General features: G+C 44.1%; 1 protein-coding gene and 1 non-coding gene across 4 annotated transcripts in view; one reads left to right on the forward strand and one right to left on the reverse strand.

Annotated features, from left to right (window-relative positions):
• The window catches only part of PDE8A (phosphodiesterase 8A), a 147,717-nt gene that overhangs the window by 130,885 nt on the left and 290 nt on the right, over nucleotides 1–16,542 (reverse strand). Inside the window, exon 1 of one of the 3 annotated variants that reach the window (XM_021098899.1) lies at nucleotides 15,809–15,827. The exons of 1 other annotated variant lie outside the window; for it this stretch is intronic. Coding sequence is in view for 1 of the 2 variants with exons in the window: in XM_021098897.1 (XP_020954556.1) it covers nucleotides 14,930–15,139 (210 nt within the window). In the remaining variant the exon portion in view is untranslated. Of the gene's footprint in view, nucleotides 1–14,929; nucleotides 15,274–15,808; nucleotides 15,828–16,542 lie in introns of those variants that run through there. One more of the 3 variants, XM_021098897.1, reaches the window with a different exon arrangement.
• On the forward strand, nucleotides 14,603–14,686 carry MIR9848 (microRNA 9848). The gene has a single exon (NR_128542.1). It is a non-coding gene; the product is annotated as a microRNA 9848 (primary transcript).

A 16,542-nucleotide genomic window follows, 5' to 3' on the forward strand; every position in this document is an offset into this window, starting at 1 on the left:
GAGAAAAAGATCTGCAATAAACATAAGAGATTAAAACTTAATTTCCAAACATATTAAAAAGTTCTTATAGGCAGAGCCTCCTTGCCTGCCTACTTGCATCTCTCCCAAGCATCCTATCTTAATAAATCTATTTCTTGCCTATCACTTTGTCTCTGGCTGAATTCCTTCCATGAGGAGGCATGAAGAACCTGAACCTCAGTGAGTCCAGACAGCAGTTTCTTCTCAGGAAGAGAGGACCACAGGCATCAAGAAGAACTGCCTCCAAAGGTGTTTCGAAAAGTAAATCGACATGGCCTAAGTAGACTGGGTTAGTTGTGGAGATGCACCACTTAGATCTCATTCAAGAAAACCTCTTCTGATTAGAGCTGACTGAGAGCCTCCACCTGCCACCTGTTTGGATCTACCAGAGTGTTCACACTGAGGCCACACCTCCCCCAGGCTGGCCTCAGTCAATGACTGAGCACACGAAGGCTCCATCCTGCCCATCATGGAGTTCCTTCAACTCACAATCATTACTCAGATTCCCTATAGGCCTAGCCAGGGATTTCCCTAAATTCACTATGGCTTAAGACTCTTTTTATCCCATCCTTCCTTCCTCTCTGCTTCCTCAGATGTCAGACCACCGTGGTCTGAAAGATTTCATTGGCTATTATTGTTTTTCTCCTCCTATATACTTCACAGGCATTTCCTGCGACAAGTCTCTTACCTGTCTAATCTCATCTTGGCATCTGCTGCTGCTTCTTTTTTTTTTTTTTTTTTTTTTTTGGGGTCTTTCTAGGGCCACACCCGAGGCATATGGAGATTCCCAGACTAGGGGTTGAATCCGAGCTATAGCCACCGGCCTACACAACAGCCACAGCACAGGATCCTTAACCCACTGAGCTAGGCCAGGGATCGAACCCACGTCCTCGAGGATGCTAGTTGGGTTCATTAACGCCTGAGCCACGATGGGAACTCTGGCATCTGCTTCTTGAAGGACCAAACTGACATACAACCACTCATATTTTTATTTACTAAAAGTATTTTGGAGATCTTTCATTATGCATACATTATGAGCTACTTCATTCTATTCACTGGCTTCACTGATACACAGTATTTTATTAACCAGGTGCTGATGGTCCTCTAGATATATCTCCTAATTTGAGTGTAATGAAATTTAAAGTGCCGCAATGAAAAAAAAAGTTCTTATAAATAAAAATTTTTAAACTCTAAAACCCAGATAAGTAGGCAACAGACATGAATTCACTAAAGAGGAAATTCAAGGGTCCAAAACACTTTGCAAAGAAAAAGGTAACGATAAATGAAATATCAGTAAAATACCAATAAAACACCACTCTGTCACAATCAGATTGTTGAAAGCATAACAAGCACTCTCATATGCTGTGATATTCAAATCTGATCACATCTTTCTAGAGGGCAACTTAATAATATGTATTAAGAGCTTTTAAAAATTAACAGTCACAATACTATAAACTACTCATCTGAAACAAAGATGAATCTTAAAAACATAATGCTTAGTGAAATGTCTTACATAAAAGAGTAGATGATACATAATTCCACTTATATGAAGTTCTAGAACAAACAAAACTAATCTATGGCAGGAGAAAAATTAGAAGGTGGTTGCAGGAATGGCAAGGAGCGGCTGCCTGGGAAGGAGCATGAGGGAACTTTCTGGAATGATGATAATGTTCTAATTTTGATAGAGGTTTGGATTATATAGGGATATATATGCATTTGCCAAACTCAGCAAATGCACAATAAATATTTGTGCATTTCACTGCATGTAAATTTTACATTAAAAGCAAAAACTAAATACTGAACTCTAATGATATGCATGCTGCAATATTTTAGGGGAAAGGTACCAATGTATGCAATTACTTTAAAATCCAACAGAGAAAAAAAGAGATAGATAAAAGGACAGACAGACAGACATACAGTTGTCTCTGAGTATGTTCAGGGCATTGGTTCCAAGACTACCTCAGATACCAAAATCCACAGATGCTCAAATCCCTTATAATGGCATAGTATTTGCACATAATCTATGTATGTCCTCTAATATACTGTGAATCCCTACTTTACATATAATATCTAATACAATGTAAATGTTATGTAAATTACTGTAAATACAATATAAATATTATGTAAATAGTTGCCACCATAAGGCAAATTCAGTTTTGCTTTTTGGAACTTTCTGGATCACCCCCCCACCCCCACCCTCATTGGTTGAATCCCCAGATAAAGAATCCATGGATACAGAGGCCAACTATATGTGATAAAACAATTACAGTAAAATGCTACCATAAAATACAGGAGTTTGGGTGTACAAGAGTTCACTGCAGGAGTTCCTGCTGTGGCTCAGCAGTAACAAGCCTGACTAGTATCCATAGGATCTAGTGGGTTAAGGGAGCCAGCATTGCAGTGAGCTGTGGTGTAGGTCTCAGACGCAGCTCAGATAACGTGTTGCTGTGGCTGCGGTGTGGGCCAGCAGCTATAGCTCCAATTTGACCCCTGGCCTGGGAACTTCCACGAGCCTTGGGTGCAGCCCTGAAAAGACAAAAAAAAAAAAAAAAAAGAGTTCACTGCAAAAGTCCTTCAGGAATGCTACATACTTGAGATTTTTCATAATAAAATTTTTACAGTACTTAAAACAAAAAAAAAGGTCAACAGCCACAAGGCAGTCTTTTGGAGTGCGGGAAATGTTCTATCCTGATCTGGGTGGTCATTATATGCAGCATACCGGTAAAATTTTATCAAGCTGTACACTTCACTTCAAGACTTTGCATACTTTGCTAACTGCATTTAAACTTCAAAAAATGTTTCAAATAAATAGCAATCAGAATAGGACTTTAAAGTGTATATAATTAAGGAGTTCCCATCGTGGTGCAGCAGAAACGAATCCAACTGGGAACCGTGAGGTTGCGGGTTCGATCCCTGGCCTCGCTCAGTGGGTTAAGGATCTGGCGTCACTGTGAGCTGTGGTGTAGGTCGCAGATGCGACTCCGACTGCATTGCTTTGGCTGTGGCGTAGGCTGGCAGCAACAGCACTGATTAGACCCCTAGCCTGGGAACCTTCATATGCTATGGGTGCGGACCTAAAAAGACAAAAAAAAAAAAGGGTATATAATTAATATCCTCAAAAAGATAAGAGAGGATGAGGCAACCCTCCCACAAAAAAATGAGTAAGCAGTTGTAAAGGAGCACACCATAAATCTTGAATACAGAAACTGTCCAATTTAAAAGCCCAATGGACTAGGTAACTCAGGAATCAATCAGTGAACTAAGAGAACAGGCTAAAGAAATCTCCCAGACTACAGCACAGAGATGGGAAGTCAATGAAAAGGGAAAAGACAGAGGACAGATCAAGATTGCTTAAATTGAATCATTTGGAGGAAGCTGTGGAAGAGAAGAAATTGAATGGGGGACAACATTTGAAGAAATAACAGCTAAATGTTACCTAGAACTAAAATAATAAAACCATTTAAAAAATAGTTTTCAATTATAGTTATTTAAAGTAATCTACACGGATTCATACCACCATTTAATGAGAAGCTATCTCCTGATTGTGCAATGTAATTGTGAAATTTAAGTGATCCTTGTCCTTTTCTGTATTTTTCAAGTTTTCTAAAATGAACATTACTTTTGCAATGAGAAAAAGTAATACAAGTTTATTTTTATTAAAAAAAAAAAATACAGAACCAAAAGACAAGAAAGGTTTTTTTAAAAATTCCCTAATTTGGAATTCCCGTCATGGCTCAGTGGTTAACGAATACAACTAGGAACCATGAGGTTTCGGGTTCGATCCCTGGCCTTGCTCAGTGGGTTAAGGATCCGGCGTTGCCGTGAGTTGTGTGGTGTAGGTCGCAGACGTGGCTCAGATCCCACGTTGCTGTGGCTGTGGTGTAGGCTGGTGGCTACAGCTCCAATTAGACCACTAGCCTGGGAACCTCCATATGCTGTGGGAGCGGCCCTAGAAAAGGCAAAAAGACAAAAAAAAAAAACAAAAACAAAACAACTCCCTAACTTCTCTTTGCTCTGGCTTCTACCCCATGCTATTACAGTGAACCTGTTTTTGTAAGTGGTCACCACAAACTTGGGCAAGTCATTTGATCTTCTGCTTCTTTGCTTCTTTTAGGTCTTCAACAGGGAAGATACAATCCCTCCTTCCCACCTCATAGGAGTTGGGGGAACATCCAATAAAGATAATGTATAAAATTAGCACTCGGTATACTCTGGTTTCTCTTCAGATCTAATCTTTTGCCTTTCACTAAAGATTTCTATGGATAGAAACAATCCTAAGACTCAGAGACAAAGAAAACAAACTTAAGGTTACCAAAGGGCAAGGGTTGGGGAGGATTAGCAGATACAAATTACTACACACAAAACAGATAAACAACAAGGTCCTACTATATAGCACAGGGAACTATATTCAGTATCTTGTAATAAACTGTAATGGAGAAGAACCTGGAAAAGAATACAAAACTGAATAGACACATACACACACAGAACTACTGCTATATACCAGAAACTAACACAACACTGTAAATCAACTATGCTTCAATTAAAAAAAATAATAACTCAGTCAACTATAAAGCACTGTACAAATTGTGGCATGTTATCACAGTCCTTCTAAGCCTGGAAACCCTAACCTCTGAGTCACCCTCCACTTCCCTCACCCCTCACTCCCCAAATCCAACCCATTCCCTAGCCTGTCAGCTTTTCCTTTGCTCATTCTCTCCAAACCACTGCACTAAGTAGTCACACCTGGTCAGACCTTGTGCCCAAACCACCACAACAGCCCCCTGGGTGGTGCTCTACCTCTAACTTTTCCTCACCCCACCCACTGCAATTTCCTCCTAAAACTTAGTCTTCATAAAATATGTTTATCCTAACTACTGTGCTGAAAATGAAAGTTCTCTGAGGTTTACAGGATGGACTTCAAACTCCTCAACCTGGCTTTCAGGATTGACCTCCTATCCCCGGTGGACCTCCTGACAGTCTGTAGAACAAGCCAACACCCACCCCACACACATCCCCTATTCTCTGCCCCTCTGCCCGTCCAGGTCCTCCCAGTCTTCTCGGCCCAGGCAAAACCGCTCTCTCCCTCCCTCCCTTCTCTCCACACCTTATGATCAAGCCAGACCAAGCTCCAGCCTGTCCTCTGAACACCCACTCCATCCCTCAGGCACCATCCTCTCTTCGAGGTCAGAGGCCCGCCCCACCTTTCCAGAGACAGCACTATTTCTGCCCTGAGGGCAGGGCCTGCTTCTTTGCTCCAATATCCTCTCTTATTTTTTTTCTTTTTAGGGACACTCCTGCGGCCTGGGGAAGTTCCCAGGCTAGGAGCTGAATCAGAGCTGCAGCTGCCGGCCTATACCACAATCACAGTAACTCCAGATCCTAGCAGCATCTGCAACCTATGCTGCAGCTTGAGGCAATGCTGGATCCTTAACCTAGAGAGAGAGCAAGGGATCGAACCCAAATCCTCATGGATACTAGCTGGGTTCTTAACCAGCTCGACCACAATGGGAATTCCCAATATCCTCTATACTAGGCATTCAAATTAACCTGCTCATCGTTTTAGTCTGTAAAACAAACTTTCTCTGCCTAATTGAGTTTTACAGTAATTACTTCTTTGGTTTTCTGTATAGTTGTAATATTTATATGTATGTGTATGCTATTATGTATATTCCTACATAACATATTGTTTAGCTATTAAATTTTAAATATAAAGAACTATACTTTCTAACATTTTTTTGTAACTTCTCTTTCTCAACATTAAGTTTGTGAGTTTGATCTATGTTGATAACTATAGCTATAAGCCATTCATCTTCTTTTTTTTTTTTTTTTTTTTTTTTGCTTTGTTTTGGCCACACCCAGGGCCAGGAATCAAATGCATGCTGCCGCAATGACAATGCCATATCCTTAACCCACCATGTCACACGGAAACTTCCAAGCCATTCACTTCCAAAGCTGAAAAACATTCCTTTGCAGATCAAAACTTAGGTTGCTGAGGGATACCTGGGTTTTATCAAAAAGTTTGCTATTAAAAACAAGACTCCAGAGTTCCCATCATGACTCTGGGGAAAGGAATCTGACTAGCATCCATGAGGATGCGGGTCGATCCCTGGCTTTGCTATGAGCTGTGGTGTAGGTCGAAAATGCAGTTCAGATGCCACATTGCTGTGGCTGTGGCACAGGCCACTGGCTAGAGCTCCGATCGACTGCTCATAGCCTGGGAACCTCCATATGCCAGGGGTGTGGCCCTAAAAAGACAAAAACAAAACAATGCCCCTGTGAACATTCTTTTTCATATTTTCAATACATATGTGGGTTTCTAGGATTGAAATTGCTAGGTCACAGGGTCACGTGTTTAATTTTTTTTTTTTTTTTTTTTTCCTTTTCTAAGGCCGCTCCTATGGCATATGGAGGCTCCCAGGCTAGGGGTCTAATTGGTGCTGTAGCCACCGGCCTACACCACAGCCACAGCAACAAAGGACTCGAGCAGAGTCTGCAACCTACACCACAGCTCACAGCAACACCGGATCCTTAACCCACTGAGCAAGGCCAGGGTTCGAACCCGCAACCTCATGGTTCCTAGTTGGATTCGTTAACCACTGAGCCATGATGGGAACTCACATATTTAACTCTACTTGGTAATGACAATAGTTTTCCAAGTGGCTGAACTGATTTACACTTTTACCTACAGTATTACAGTTCCTCAAAACACTGTCAGGCTTTTAAAAGTTTGCCAATTTTGTGGGTGTAGAGTGTTAGTTCATTTTGCTTTTAATTTGCATTTCCCCAAGGAGGTTGACATCTTTGCAAACGTTTATTGGCAATTTGGTTTCCTCTTTAAATGACCTCCCTAAGTCTTTGCCTATTACTGACTGTAGGAGTTCTATATATATCCTGGATACTAATCCTTCACTGGTGTTATGAGTTGCATACATCTTCTCTCAGTTTATGGCTTCCTTCCTTTTCACTTTCTGTTGATGAAAAGTTCTTTAACTTGGCTGATTTTATCAACCCTTTGCTTTATGGTAAATGCTCTGTGTAACCTGTTCACTATCCAGAGATCATGACAATATTTATGTTTCCTTTTCATAAAAAGGTGTTAAAAACTTCAAAAAGTTATATAAATGATCAATAAAGCACATGAAAACATACTCAAAATCATTACCCATCAAGGAAATGCAAATTAAAACCACAAGGAAATACCACTACAGAATGGCTAAAATTAAAAGACTGATAAAACACCAAACCGTGGCAAGGATGTAAACCAACCAAACTTTTATTATACACCGTTGGCAGGAATGTGAAACTGCATAACCTTGGAAAAAGGTCAAGCAGTTTCTTAAAAAGCTAAACATAATAGCTATCATATGACGCAGCCAGTTCCACTTCTTGGTAGTCACCCAAGAGAAATGAAAACATATACCCACATGATAATGTATACTAGAATATTCATAGCAGCTGTATTAATAGCCAAAAATTAAAAGCACCCCTAGTATCCCTCAACAACAGAATAAATAAGTGAGCTCTAATCTAGTCACACAACAGAATACTATTCAGTAAGAAAAAAGAACCTACTGACTCATGCAAATAGTTGAATCTCAAAAATACTACGCTGAGTGAAAGAAGCCTTACATGAAAGAATATGTTAAGATTCTACTTATATGAAGTCTAGAATAGGCAAAAATAATTTATAAGGGAAAAAAATAAGAACCATGGTTGTCAGTGGGTGGAGTTAGGAATGAAGAAGGCGCACAGAGTACTTTCCAGGGTGATAGCAATATTTTGTCTCCTGACAGATTTGCACTGCATGGGTATAAACAATTGTCAAAATTAAAAAGGTGGGAGAGAAACAAATTTTGAATTCTAATAGGTGACATGCATACTGAAGAGTTTAGGAGTTAAGTATAATGATGTATGGAACTTACTTGGAAGTGATTCCAAAAATAAAATGGATTTCTGGGTGTGTAAAGGGATAGAGAGATGTGATAAAACAAATAATAGGAAAATGTTAACTGCAGAATCTAGTAGTAGGTATATATGTGATAATTCTTTCAACTTTGCTATGTGTTTGAAAACTTTCACAGTAAAACATCAGAAAAAAGACAAAAGTCGATTTTAAAAAGGAAGACATGTGCTTTAAAAAGTAAGCAGGGAGGGAGTTCCCTCGTGGTGCAGCTGTCATTGCTGTGGCAAGGGTTTGACCCCTGGCCTGGAAACTTGCACATACAGCGGGCAAGGAAGAAAAGAGAAAAAAAAGTAAGCAGACATATTTGAGCAAAGTTTGCCTTTGAAAAAGGTAACTGAAAGGAAAAGATCAACTCTTACATGTGCTAGTGCTTTGTGGTTTACAAAATGCTTTCACATAGATTATTTTAAGTGGTCCTCATCAAAACCCAGGTATCCTAATCTCATTTTATGCTTGAGAAAACTTAAGATCAGAACTTGCCAAATACTACACAGCCAGTACTTCATGGTGCTGGACTTAAAACGAACACCTCCAGCTTTTCCTCCTATATTCTTTCAAACACACCTCACCAAGGAGCTGCCATCAACTTCAAACATTTGAAAACCATATGGAAACTATGGATATGCCACCAGCCCTTTGGTTGTCCCATGAGCAATGGGAAAGCTGAAACAGCTGCTGTACTTACGAACTAGCAGGACATGAAAGGGAGACACACAGACAGAAAATGAGCAGGGATTCAAAAGACTAAAGGTGTATTTCCAACCCACAGGGAATAAAGCACTGGCAAGCCCTTCTCGTTGAGTTCTTTGAGGCCATCCCCAAAGCTCAAGGAAACCTGTGACAGCCTCCCTGTCTGGGTAGATGGGCAAACCACATATGAGGCCTGTAGCTAAGAAACTGTAATACAGAACTTGTCAAAACAGCTCTCTGACAAAATATTCCACTACTTTCCTTACCATAGCAGAGCAAAAGCAGACAGAAGGAGGGGACCCAGGAACATTGCTCAACACTGACATGGCCAAAATGAGAGGCAGAAGCTTTACTAATCATCATACAGATTAATCACTGGCTTCAGGGTATTTTTGCTTTTTGTTAAAACATATAATAACACACCCCAATAATTTTTGTTAAATTTAAACAAATGAGATAGACCCATGGAATATGAGTAAAAGACCTTTCAGCCTAGAGATCGGTGTATTTAGCCAAACATTTACTTAGTGCGCCAACACTTTGGGAACTAGAATGAAACTAGGACACAGTCCTTGCCTTCAAGCGGCCTATGATCCAGCAGGAGGCTCAACAGAGAAATCCTGGCTCAAAGGGCTATAGGGGAAGGTCCCAAGAGCAGAGAAAAGAGCGTGCAAGTGCAGCTGGGGGTTCAAGAAAGATTTCAACTGGGCCTTAGTCTGAGAGGACATGTATGTGCAGAACTTGGGGCAGAAGAAGGGGGGCAAGGGGCTCTCGGAGCAAAGGCTGAAGAATAGGCTCCTAGGGAGCTCCTGGCTAAGGAGGGCAGCCTAAGCAGGAGGAAGTGAAAGGAAAGAGTACTCCTAAGAGATGCCAGCCAACTCACTTAGAGTGATGAGGACAGATTAGAAGGCCTCACAAAATGCCTGACTTCAGGAATTAACTGTGACAGGGCTGAATGTGGCTGCAACTTCCTTGGAACCCAAGGTAGGGCTGGAGCCAATTTCCCCATAAGTCAAAAATTAACAAAACCTTAATAACATAGATTCAGGGAGCTCCCATCGTGGCTCAGTGGTAATGAACCCAAATAGTATCCATGAGGATGCAGGTCTGATCCCTGGCCCTGCTCAGTGGGTTAAGGATCCAGCCATGTGGTGAGCTGTGGTGTAGGTTGAAGATGCTGGTTCAATCCCGAGTTGCTGTTGCCGTGGTGTAGACCAGCAGCTGCAGCTCTGATTCCATGTGGGAACTTTCCATATGCCGCAGGTGAGGCCCTAAAAAAAAAGACAAAAAAAAATAATAATTATACACACACACACACACACACACGATGCCTCCTTAAAACCCAAGTGGACCTGCGACAACTGTAACTTAGCAGAAGGCCAGAGAATGGTAGATGTAACAGAGACAGGTGGTTGGCAGAGAGCAAGAACCCAGGACATGAGGGCAGGAACAACGGGATTGAATCTAGCTTAACTGTATGGCCTTGGGTTGAGTTTCTAATCTGTGGTGCCTTATCTGCAAAAGGGAAATGATACTAGTCACCTCACAGGGCTGAAATGAGATAACATCTGTAAGGCATCCAGTACAGTGCCTACGAGAGAAGGCATCAAGGAGTGGGGGATATTACTAGTGTGAAACAGTCTGCACTCTAAGAACTTCAGGTTACAGTGCCTCTTACTGTCTCACTGCATTAGGAAATCAGGCTGAAGTCACTGACTTTGAACAAGACCAAGGGCTTACTCTTGTCCTAAACCACTTATCCCTCTCTTGATTTCTTTTTAATTTTTAAAAATACTCTGTCAAGGCATTTTAGGTTATTCTGAGATGTCTGCCTCACCTTGTGGCCTCACATCTCAAACTTTCCCCTACTGAAGTACCTGATCCAAATGGGCAAGCTGTCCAAGAAAAAACCAGTGTCACAGGGAACATGTGTGCCACATGGGACCACTTCAGCAAGGAGAAGGTCAAGGGCAGCCCAGGGCAGGTTTGAGCTGATGGAGCTGTGACATTCATATTATCTCCCTTAAGAACCACACTTTCAAGTTATGGTGGTTATGATATTAAGTGCTAAAAAACATATAATACAAAGTATTTTATGTATATAATAGGCATCCAAGAAATTTTTATAAGTAGTACCTTTATAGCAAGGCCTGGCAAGATAAGATTCTACACACCAAAAGGCATAAGAACACAATGAGAGAACACATAGCCCATGAGCTCCAGAGATAAGTTCTAGTCACTTATTTCAGAAATAGAAATTTGGGTCTCATTTTCTCAACTACACTTTCAGAGGGAAACTTTCAGTAATACCATATAATCAATCTATCAAGGGTCAATGACCCCCCAATGGGGGTAGGGGGAGATAAGTCAAAACACACACAAGAGAAATTTGCTTTTGTTGGGGGTAATATTGAAAAATGATTAATCCATTCTGTGTATTAAAAGCACAAAACAAATCTCATCCCATAGATAGGAAACACAAAAAAACCATTAAACTTTGGTCAAATGGGGCAGTTAATTTCATCCATTTTGTGAAGGATAGTGGGCAGGCAAGAAAAAGGAGGGAAACTAGAAAGAAGGGAAAGGTAGTGAAAAATAAGAGAAAACTGGGTGGAGGAAAAAAAATGACAGAAGCAAAGACTAGAGACAGACACCTGGAAAGTCGGTCTGAGGATTCTGAACGCTGAAGGCAGGAACCTCTGGTTAGAGGTTAGTGTGTGGCCACGCTAATATCTGTCACCTGTGGTGTACTGCCCACTCAGCTGTACGAATCCTTAAATCTTTATAGGGAAATCTACTTGGCTCACCAGGGTGGAAATATATTTCTTACTGAAAGAGCAATACCAGAGACTTCCAAAAAACCAAATCTACATTCTACAGTCTCCACTCTAGTTAACTGGTTTCTATTTCTCCTTTATATGGGCTGGCTGGATTTTCCACTTCTACAGCCTGGTTCACACAATTCTCCAATTCAACCAATGTTTGTGGAAGGCCTGCTGGGGGTGGGGGGAGACATAGCAGTGAACAAAACAGGCGTGCCGGCCCCCTCACAGAGCTGATGAGTGACACATGGTGGGGACACATCTTTAGCAGTGCACTGGGTGTTTGCAAAGACAGAGGGGAGGGCAAGCATAGGGTCTCCTCAGACACGCCTGCCCCCACACTCAGATCTTTCAAGGGCAACTCAAGTCCTAGCTAAGAAAAGGGAAAAACAGTAAACTTGAGACTGACAAGAAAATATGAAATGTTACAGTTAACGCACACCCTGATTAAAAACAAAACAAAACTGTAAGTGTTCAAACTGAACACAGCCTTCATTATCTGTAACCACATAGACTATAACTCCTGAAATGAATAAACAGCTAGAGTATTTTTAGTAATACTGAAATATGTTCATAAAGATGACCCAGCCTAAGGTACTACAAGATCCTACAGTACCTTTGGAATCATTAAGAAGTAAATTACATTTTTTGAGTTTTACTGTTAAATATATTTCTTGTGCTTTGAATATTGGTATCTCATGTTAGGAGTGTCTTTAACATGTGGCCTGCCTAAGATATATCTCAATCAACAGGCTCCAGAATCAAACAAGCTCGGGAAATGTTTCACACTCTAAACACCACTTGGAGGTTCACAGTGTATTTTAGGAAATTAAGTTTTCTGACAAATGCTGTGTGAAAGAAATCTGCCAAGCTTAGTCTGAGCCAGTATTTCCCAAACTAATTTGACCATGGGCCCATTTTTCATCTAATACTTTTTATGGTCCACAAATTGCTTCAGGGAACACATGTGGGATACATTACAGTATAGGGGACACTGTACTTAATTAATCCGAAAATGTAACTGATTATCAACCTCCCAAGCATTCTGCTGAATTGGAGTTTACTATAAGCCATAAACATACAAAAACTTCCCCCAATGAATTTCTGACTGAAATTCATTCAACAATAAGCTGACTTACTGTATTTTAAGAGACATTTTTTAATAAATGAAAATTGGATCTCAATATGTTAATATAAAGGAACACAAATTCATTATATAATAATTTGACTTTGCTAAAATGCTGAAAGCTTATCTTCTCTAAAGAGGAAACAAGCGTTTTTAAATTTCCATAGTATATTGAAAATCTTAATTTCAAAAGAATCATTCCCTTAAAGAAAAAAATACAGAACTAAAATAAATGCTGATATTTTACCTCTGCCTATCGCCTGTTATGCCTAATTACAAATATCTGTAACTGATATGCATTATCAACATGTATAGTTCATGAATAACAAGCATGGGGCTATTATCTCTGTGACCGTGGCTTGCTTCATTTATTTATTTATTCTTTTTCAGCCACACTAGCTGCATATGGAAGTTCCCAGGGACTACATCCAATGCTCAGCTGTAACCTATGACACTGCGTTGATAATAATTTAGCTCCTCCTCTTGAGACTAACCTTAAAGCCTACATTGGAGGTTTTACAGAATCAAATTCCAGTAACTGAAGAAGTGTCATCATTCAGTTAACAACAAAAATCAAAACTCAACACACATTCATTTAGCACCTACTACATGAGGCATGTGTAATGATCAATGTATTTTTCTGGGCCCCATTTCATGGTGTGACAATGGGACAGAATACTTGAAACTCTTAGAAATTCAGGGGACCTCTAGGCAGTGTGGATGGCAGAAGAGCAAGCTGTTGTATTGGAGATGCTTACAAGACACCTGGGTGAATTGAGGACACTCAAAGTGCCATAAAAAGGCCAATAAAGCACAAGGGACCCTTTCTAAAAGAGCTACTTTGGTGAACTAAAAGTTCAATATTAATTAATGCAAGATAACCAATATTAAATTTGGGTCAAAAACCTGAAAGCTGTTAAACTTCCATATTTAATTTCACCTGTGTAATGCATTAAAAAAACCAATTAGGTAGCTTAATGTACAAGCATTACAATGACATTAAGAGCAGCTTAGGTTAGTCGTTTAAAACTATCCCAGGTTTCTTCAAGGACTCTACAGGGAAGAAATCCAAACCCTGATAATTAGAATTAAGTTGAATTTTCAGATAGGGTATAAGAGGGGTAGAGATCACTTCATCTATGTTATGCCACCCTGAAAAAAAAAAAAAAAAAACTTTACACTTTCCTATAGAAAAGTTATGATGACTGCTAGAAATTTAAAACAGCAAGTGAATCAATTTCCATCTCTCTAATATGGGAGGTCTAGCAGTCCTCAGTAAGTAAGAAAATCAAGGCAATTTTGCAAATGACTCTTAAAACGCAGCGGCAATGAGAGGGATGATCTTCAACAATCTACAGCCACGCACACAGGAACACTTTCCCCTAATTTAATATCACAGAAACAAATGCCTAATTTCAGCTCTTCACATCAGAGATCCGGAAAGCCGCTGCAGTTCGTCTTCATGAACATTTTCTCCTTTGTAAAAGAGATTACCTTTCCTCTAGAAAACCTTAACAAAGACTAAGCTCAGAAACTTTGACAAAAGCACAACCAAAGCAATAAGGGCTGGAGAAGACACGCCATTTAAAAAAACAGGCGCAGGATGTCCCAGTAAGACTGCTTAATAAAAAATTAAGTTCTGCTGAATGCTTCAAAAGTCGCGTTTGTGATGATACTTTCTAATTACATATGCTTTAAGTACAACATGTATGCCAATAAACATGGACCTCAAATACAAGTGCAATGAAGCAAAGCTGATGTTCCAGATTACATTTTAATAGTTCCCTACAAAATGGAAAACTGCAACCGCATGCTTGTGCAAAGCTGACAGAGGAAAACACAACGGTGTGCTAGGGTCCAGAGCCCCGGCTTCACAGTGCTAGTCACCCCTCCCCGGCCACTACGAGAACCAAAAGAATTAAAGTTCATGCTGAGTTAACTCTCAGGGTCGCGCCAGAATACCCTGGGGGTTCCCCTGTACCAAATGTTTGGTAGCGAACTGATTCCAGCGCCCAGGTCAAGTTCACAGCGGTCCCTGCTCGAGACGTCGGATGTGCCCCAGAAACCGACGCCGCCGTTCGGGGAGCGTCCCAATCACAACTCGACTAAGCAGGATCCCTAGGACCCCGGGCGGTCCTCCTCCGCTGCTGCCCCCGGTCCGTCAAAGTCATCCAAAGCCCGGCAAGAGGGCACCGCGGCCCGGGAGGGAGCCCCGCCCGGCCCTGCGGGAAAGCGGCTGCCCCGCAGGGCCTGAGTTTCACGGCGGACCGCAGCCCCAGAGCCCCCGGCCGCCCGCCTGGCGCCCCTTACCTGGTTGCCGCCGCTGCCGCGAGGCTCGGACTCCGCGAGGCTGGCGCCTCGGGCCCGGGCCGAGGCGGCGGTCTTCGGGCCGTGTGGGAAGCGCGGCCCGCCGGGCGGCAGCGGCGGCGGCGCCGCGGGGCCCGGCGCGTCCTCGGCCTCCTTGCCGCCGTGGTACACCGCCCGGTTCTCGGAAATGTGGATGCTCGGGGCGCAGCCCATGCTGGCGGCGGCGCGGCGGACACGCTGGCGGGCAGCCGCGATCCGGTCAGCAAACGGCCCGCCCGGCGCCTCGGGGCCGCCGCGGGCGCCGTGTCATCGCCGCCTGGGCGGGCGGCGGCGGCGAGCGCGGGTCTCGCGTCAGGAAGTGCGGCCGCCCCTTTTATCGTGGTGCGGGCGCGGCGGCGGCGGCGGCGGCGGCAGCGGTGGGGAGGGGGCGCTGGGGCGGGCGGCGCGCCGCGGCCGCCCCTCCGAACATGCCCTTCCTGAGGCGGGAGCCGCCGGCCGCCTCCCTCACATCGCCGCGCTCGCCTCGGCCGCACCGCGCTTCCGGGGAATTTCGGGGGAGGAGATTTGCGCTCTCCCGACCCGAGAGCCGGCGAGTCCGCGCCGCGCGAGCGACGCCGCCCTAGCCGTGGGGCGGTGCGACCCCCAGGGGAGGTGAGCTCTCCGCCAAGCCCGCGCCCGCTCCGCGGCGCTGCAGCCGCTGCCTCCCCTGGCCCGGGCACCCACGCCGCTCCGCCTGCTGTCCCACGAATAAATGCCCCTGATCTGAGGGCTGGTAGAGGAGAGAGGTAGCCTAGGTCTCTCGCCGTTGAGGGGTGGGGGCCTGAGGAAGCCCCTCAGGGCTGCGAGGCTGCGAACGCCCCGGTGGGGAAGGAGAGCCCTTACTTCCAGCCGGACCTGGGGCCGCGCCGTCGAGAAGCGCTGAAAAGCGGCGACGCTCACCCGGGAGCTGCGGGCTGCAGCTCCGGCTCCGTGTTCCGGGCCGGGTCTTGCCGGCAGCCTGCCGCGCCCAGCCCCCAGCGGTGACCTCCAGCGGGTGCTGGCGTCAATGCAAAGCAGCTGGGGCGCCCGCCGCCGCCTCCCGGCACCGCCCGCCACTGAGCATGCGCGGCCACGACGGGAGGGGCGCGCTGCCCCAATGCCGGGAGTAGGAGAGCGACTTGCCCAAGGCCACACACAGCCACCCTGGGCGCGTGGGCTCTGACCTCGGTTCCGCGGCCGCCAAAACCCAAGCCCCTGAGTTCGAATCCCCCAACTGTATAACTTAGCAGCTGCATGACTTCGTTCAGGTCACTATCTCTGAGCCTTGGAGCGCGCATCCATTAAAGAGGCCTCTGGAAGGATCTCCATGGGGCGGGGGGGACAGGGCAATGAGGGCACCCGTACTCCGATCCCAGGCAGGTGGGGACTGGGCGTTATGGTCGGGGGTCTCAGTCCCTGTGCGCTCCCTCGCGCGCCAAGACCTGGGGCACCATGCTTGCCTGCACTGGCAACGGAGAGGCTGCGATGCTGGGATGCTGAGAAGCTACTTTCGCGACAGGTTGGGGATGCCAACCAATGATACTCATCTGAACCAAAGACGGGGGCGCCCAAGACCCCAAAGGCTCCCTGGCCTGCTG

This window comes from Sus scrofa, chromosome 7 (assembly GCF_000003025.6).
Source record: "Sus scrofa isolate TJ Tabasco breed Duroc chromosome 7, Sscrofa11.1, whole genome shotgun sequence".
NCBI lineage: Eukaryota > Metazoa > Chordata > Mammalia > Artiodactyla > Suidae > Sus > Sus scrofa.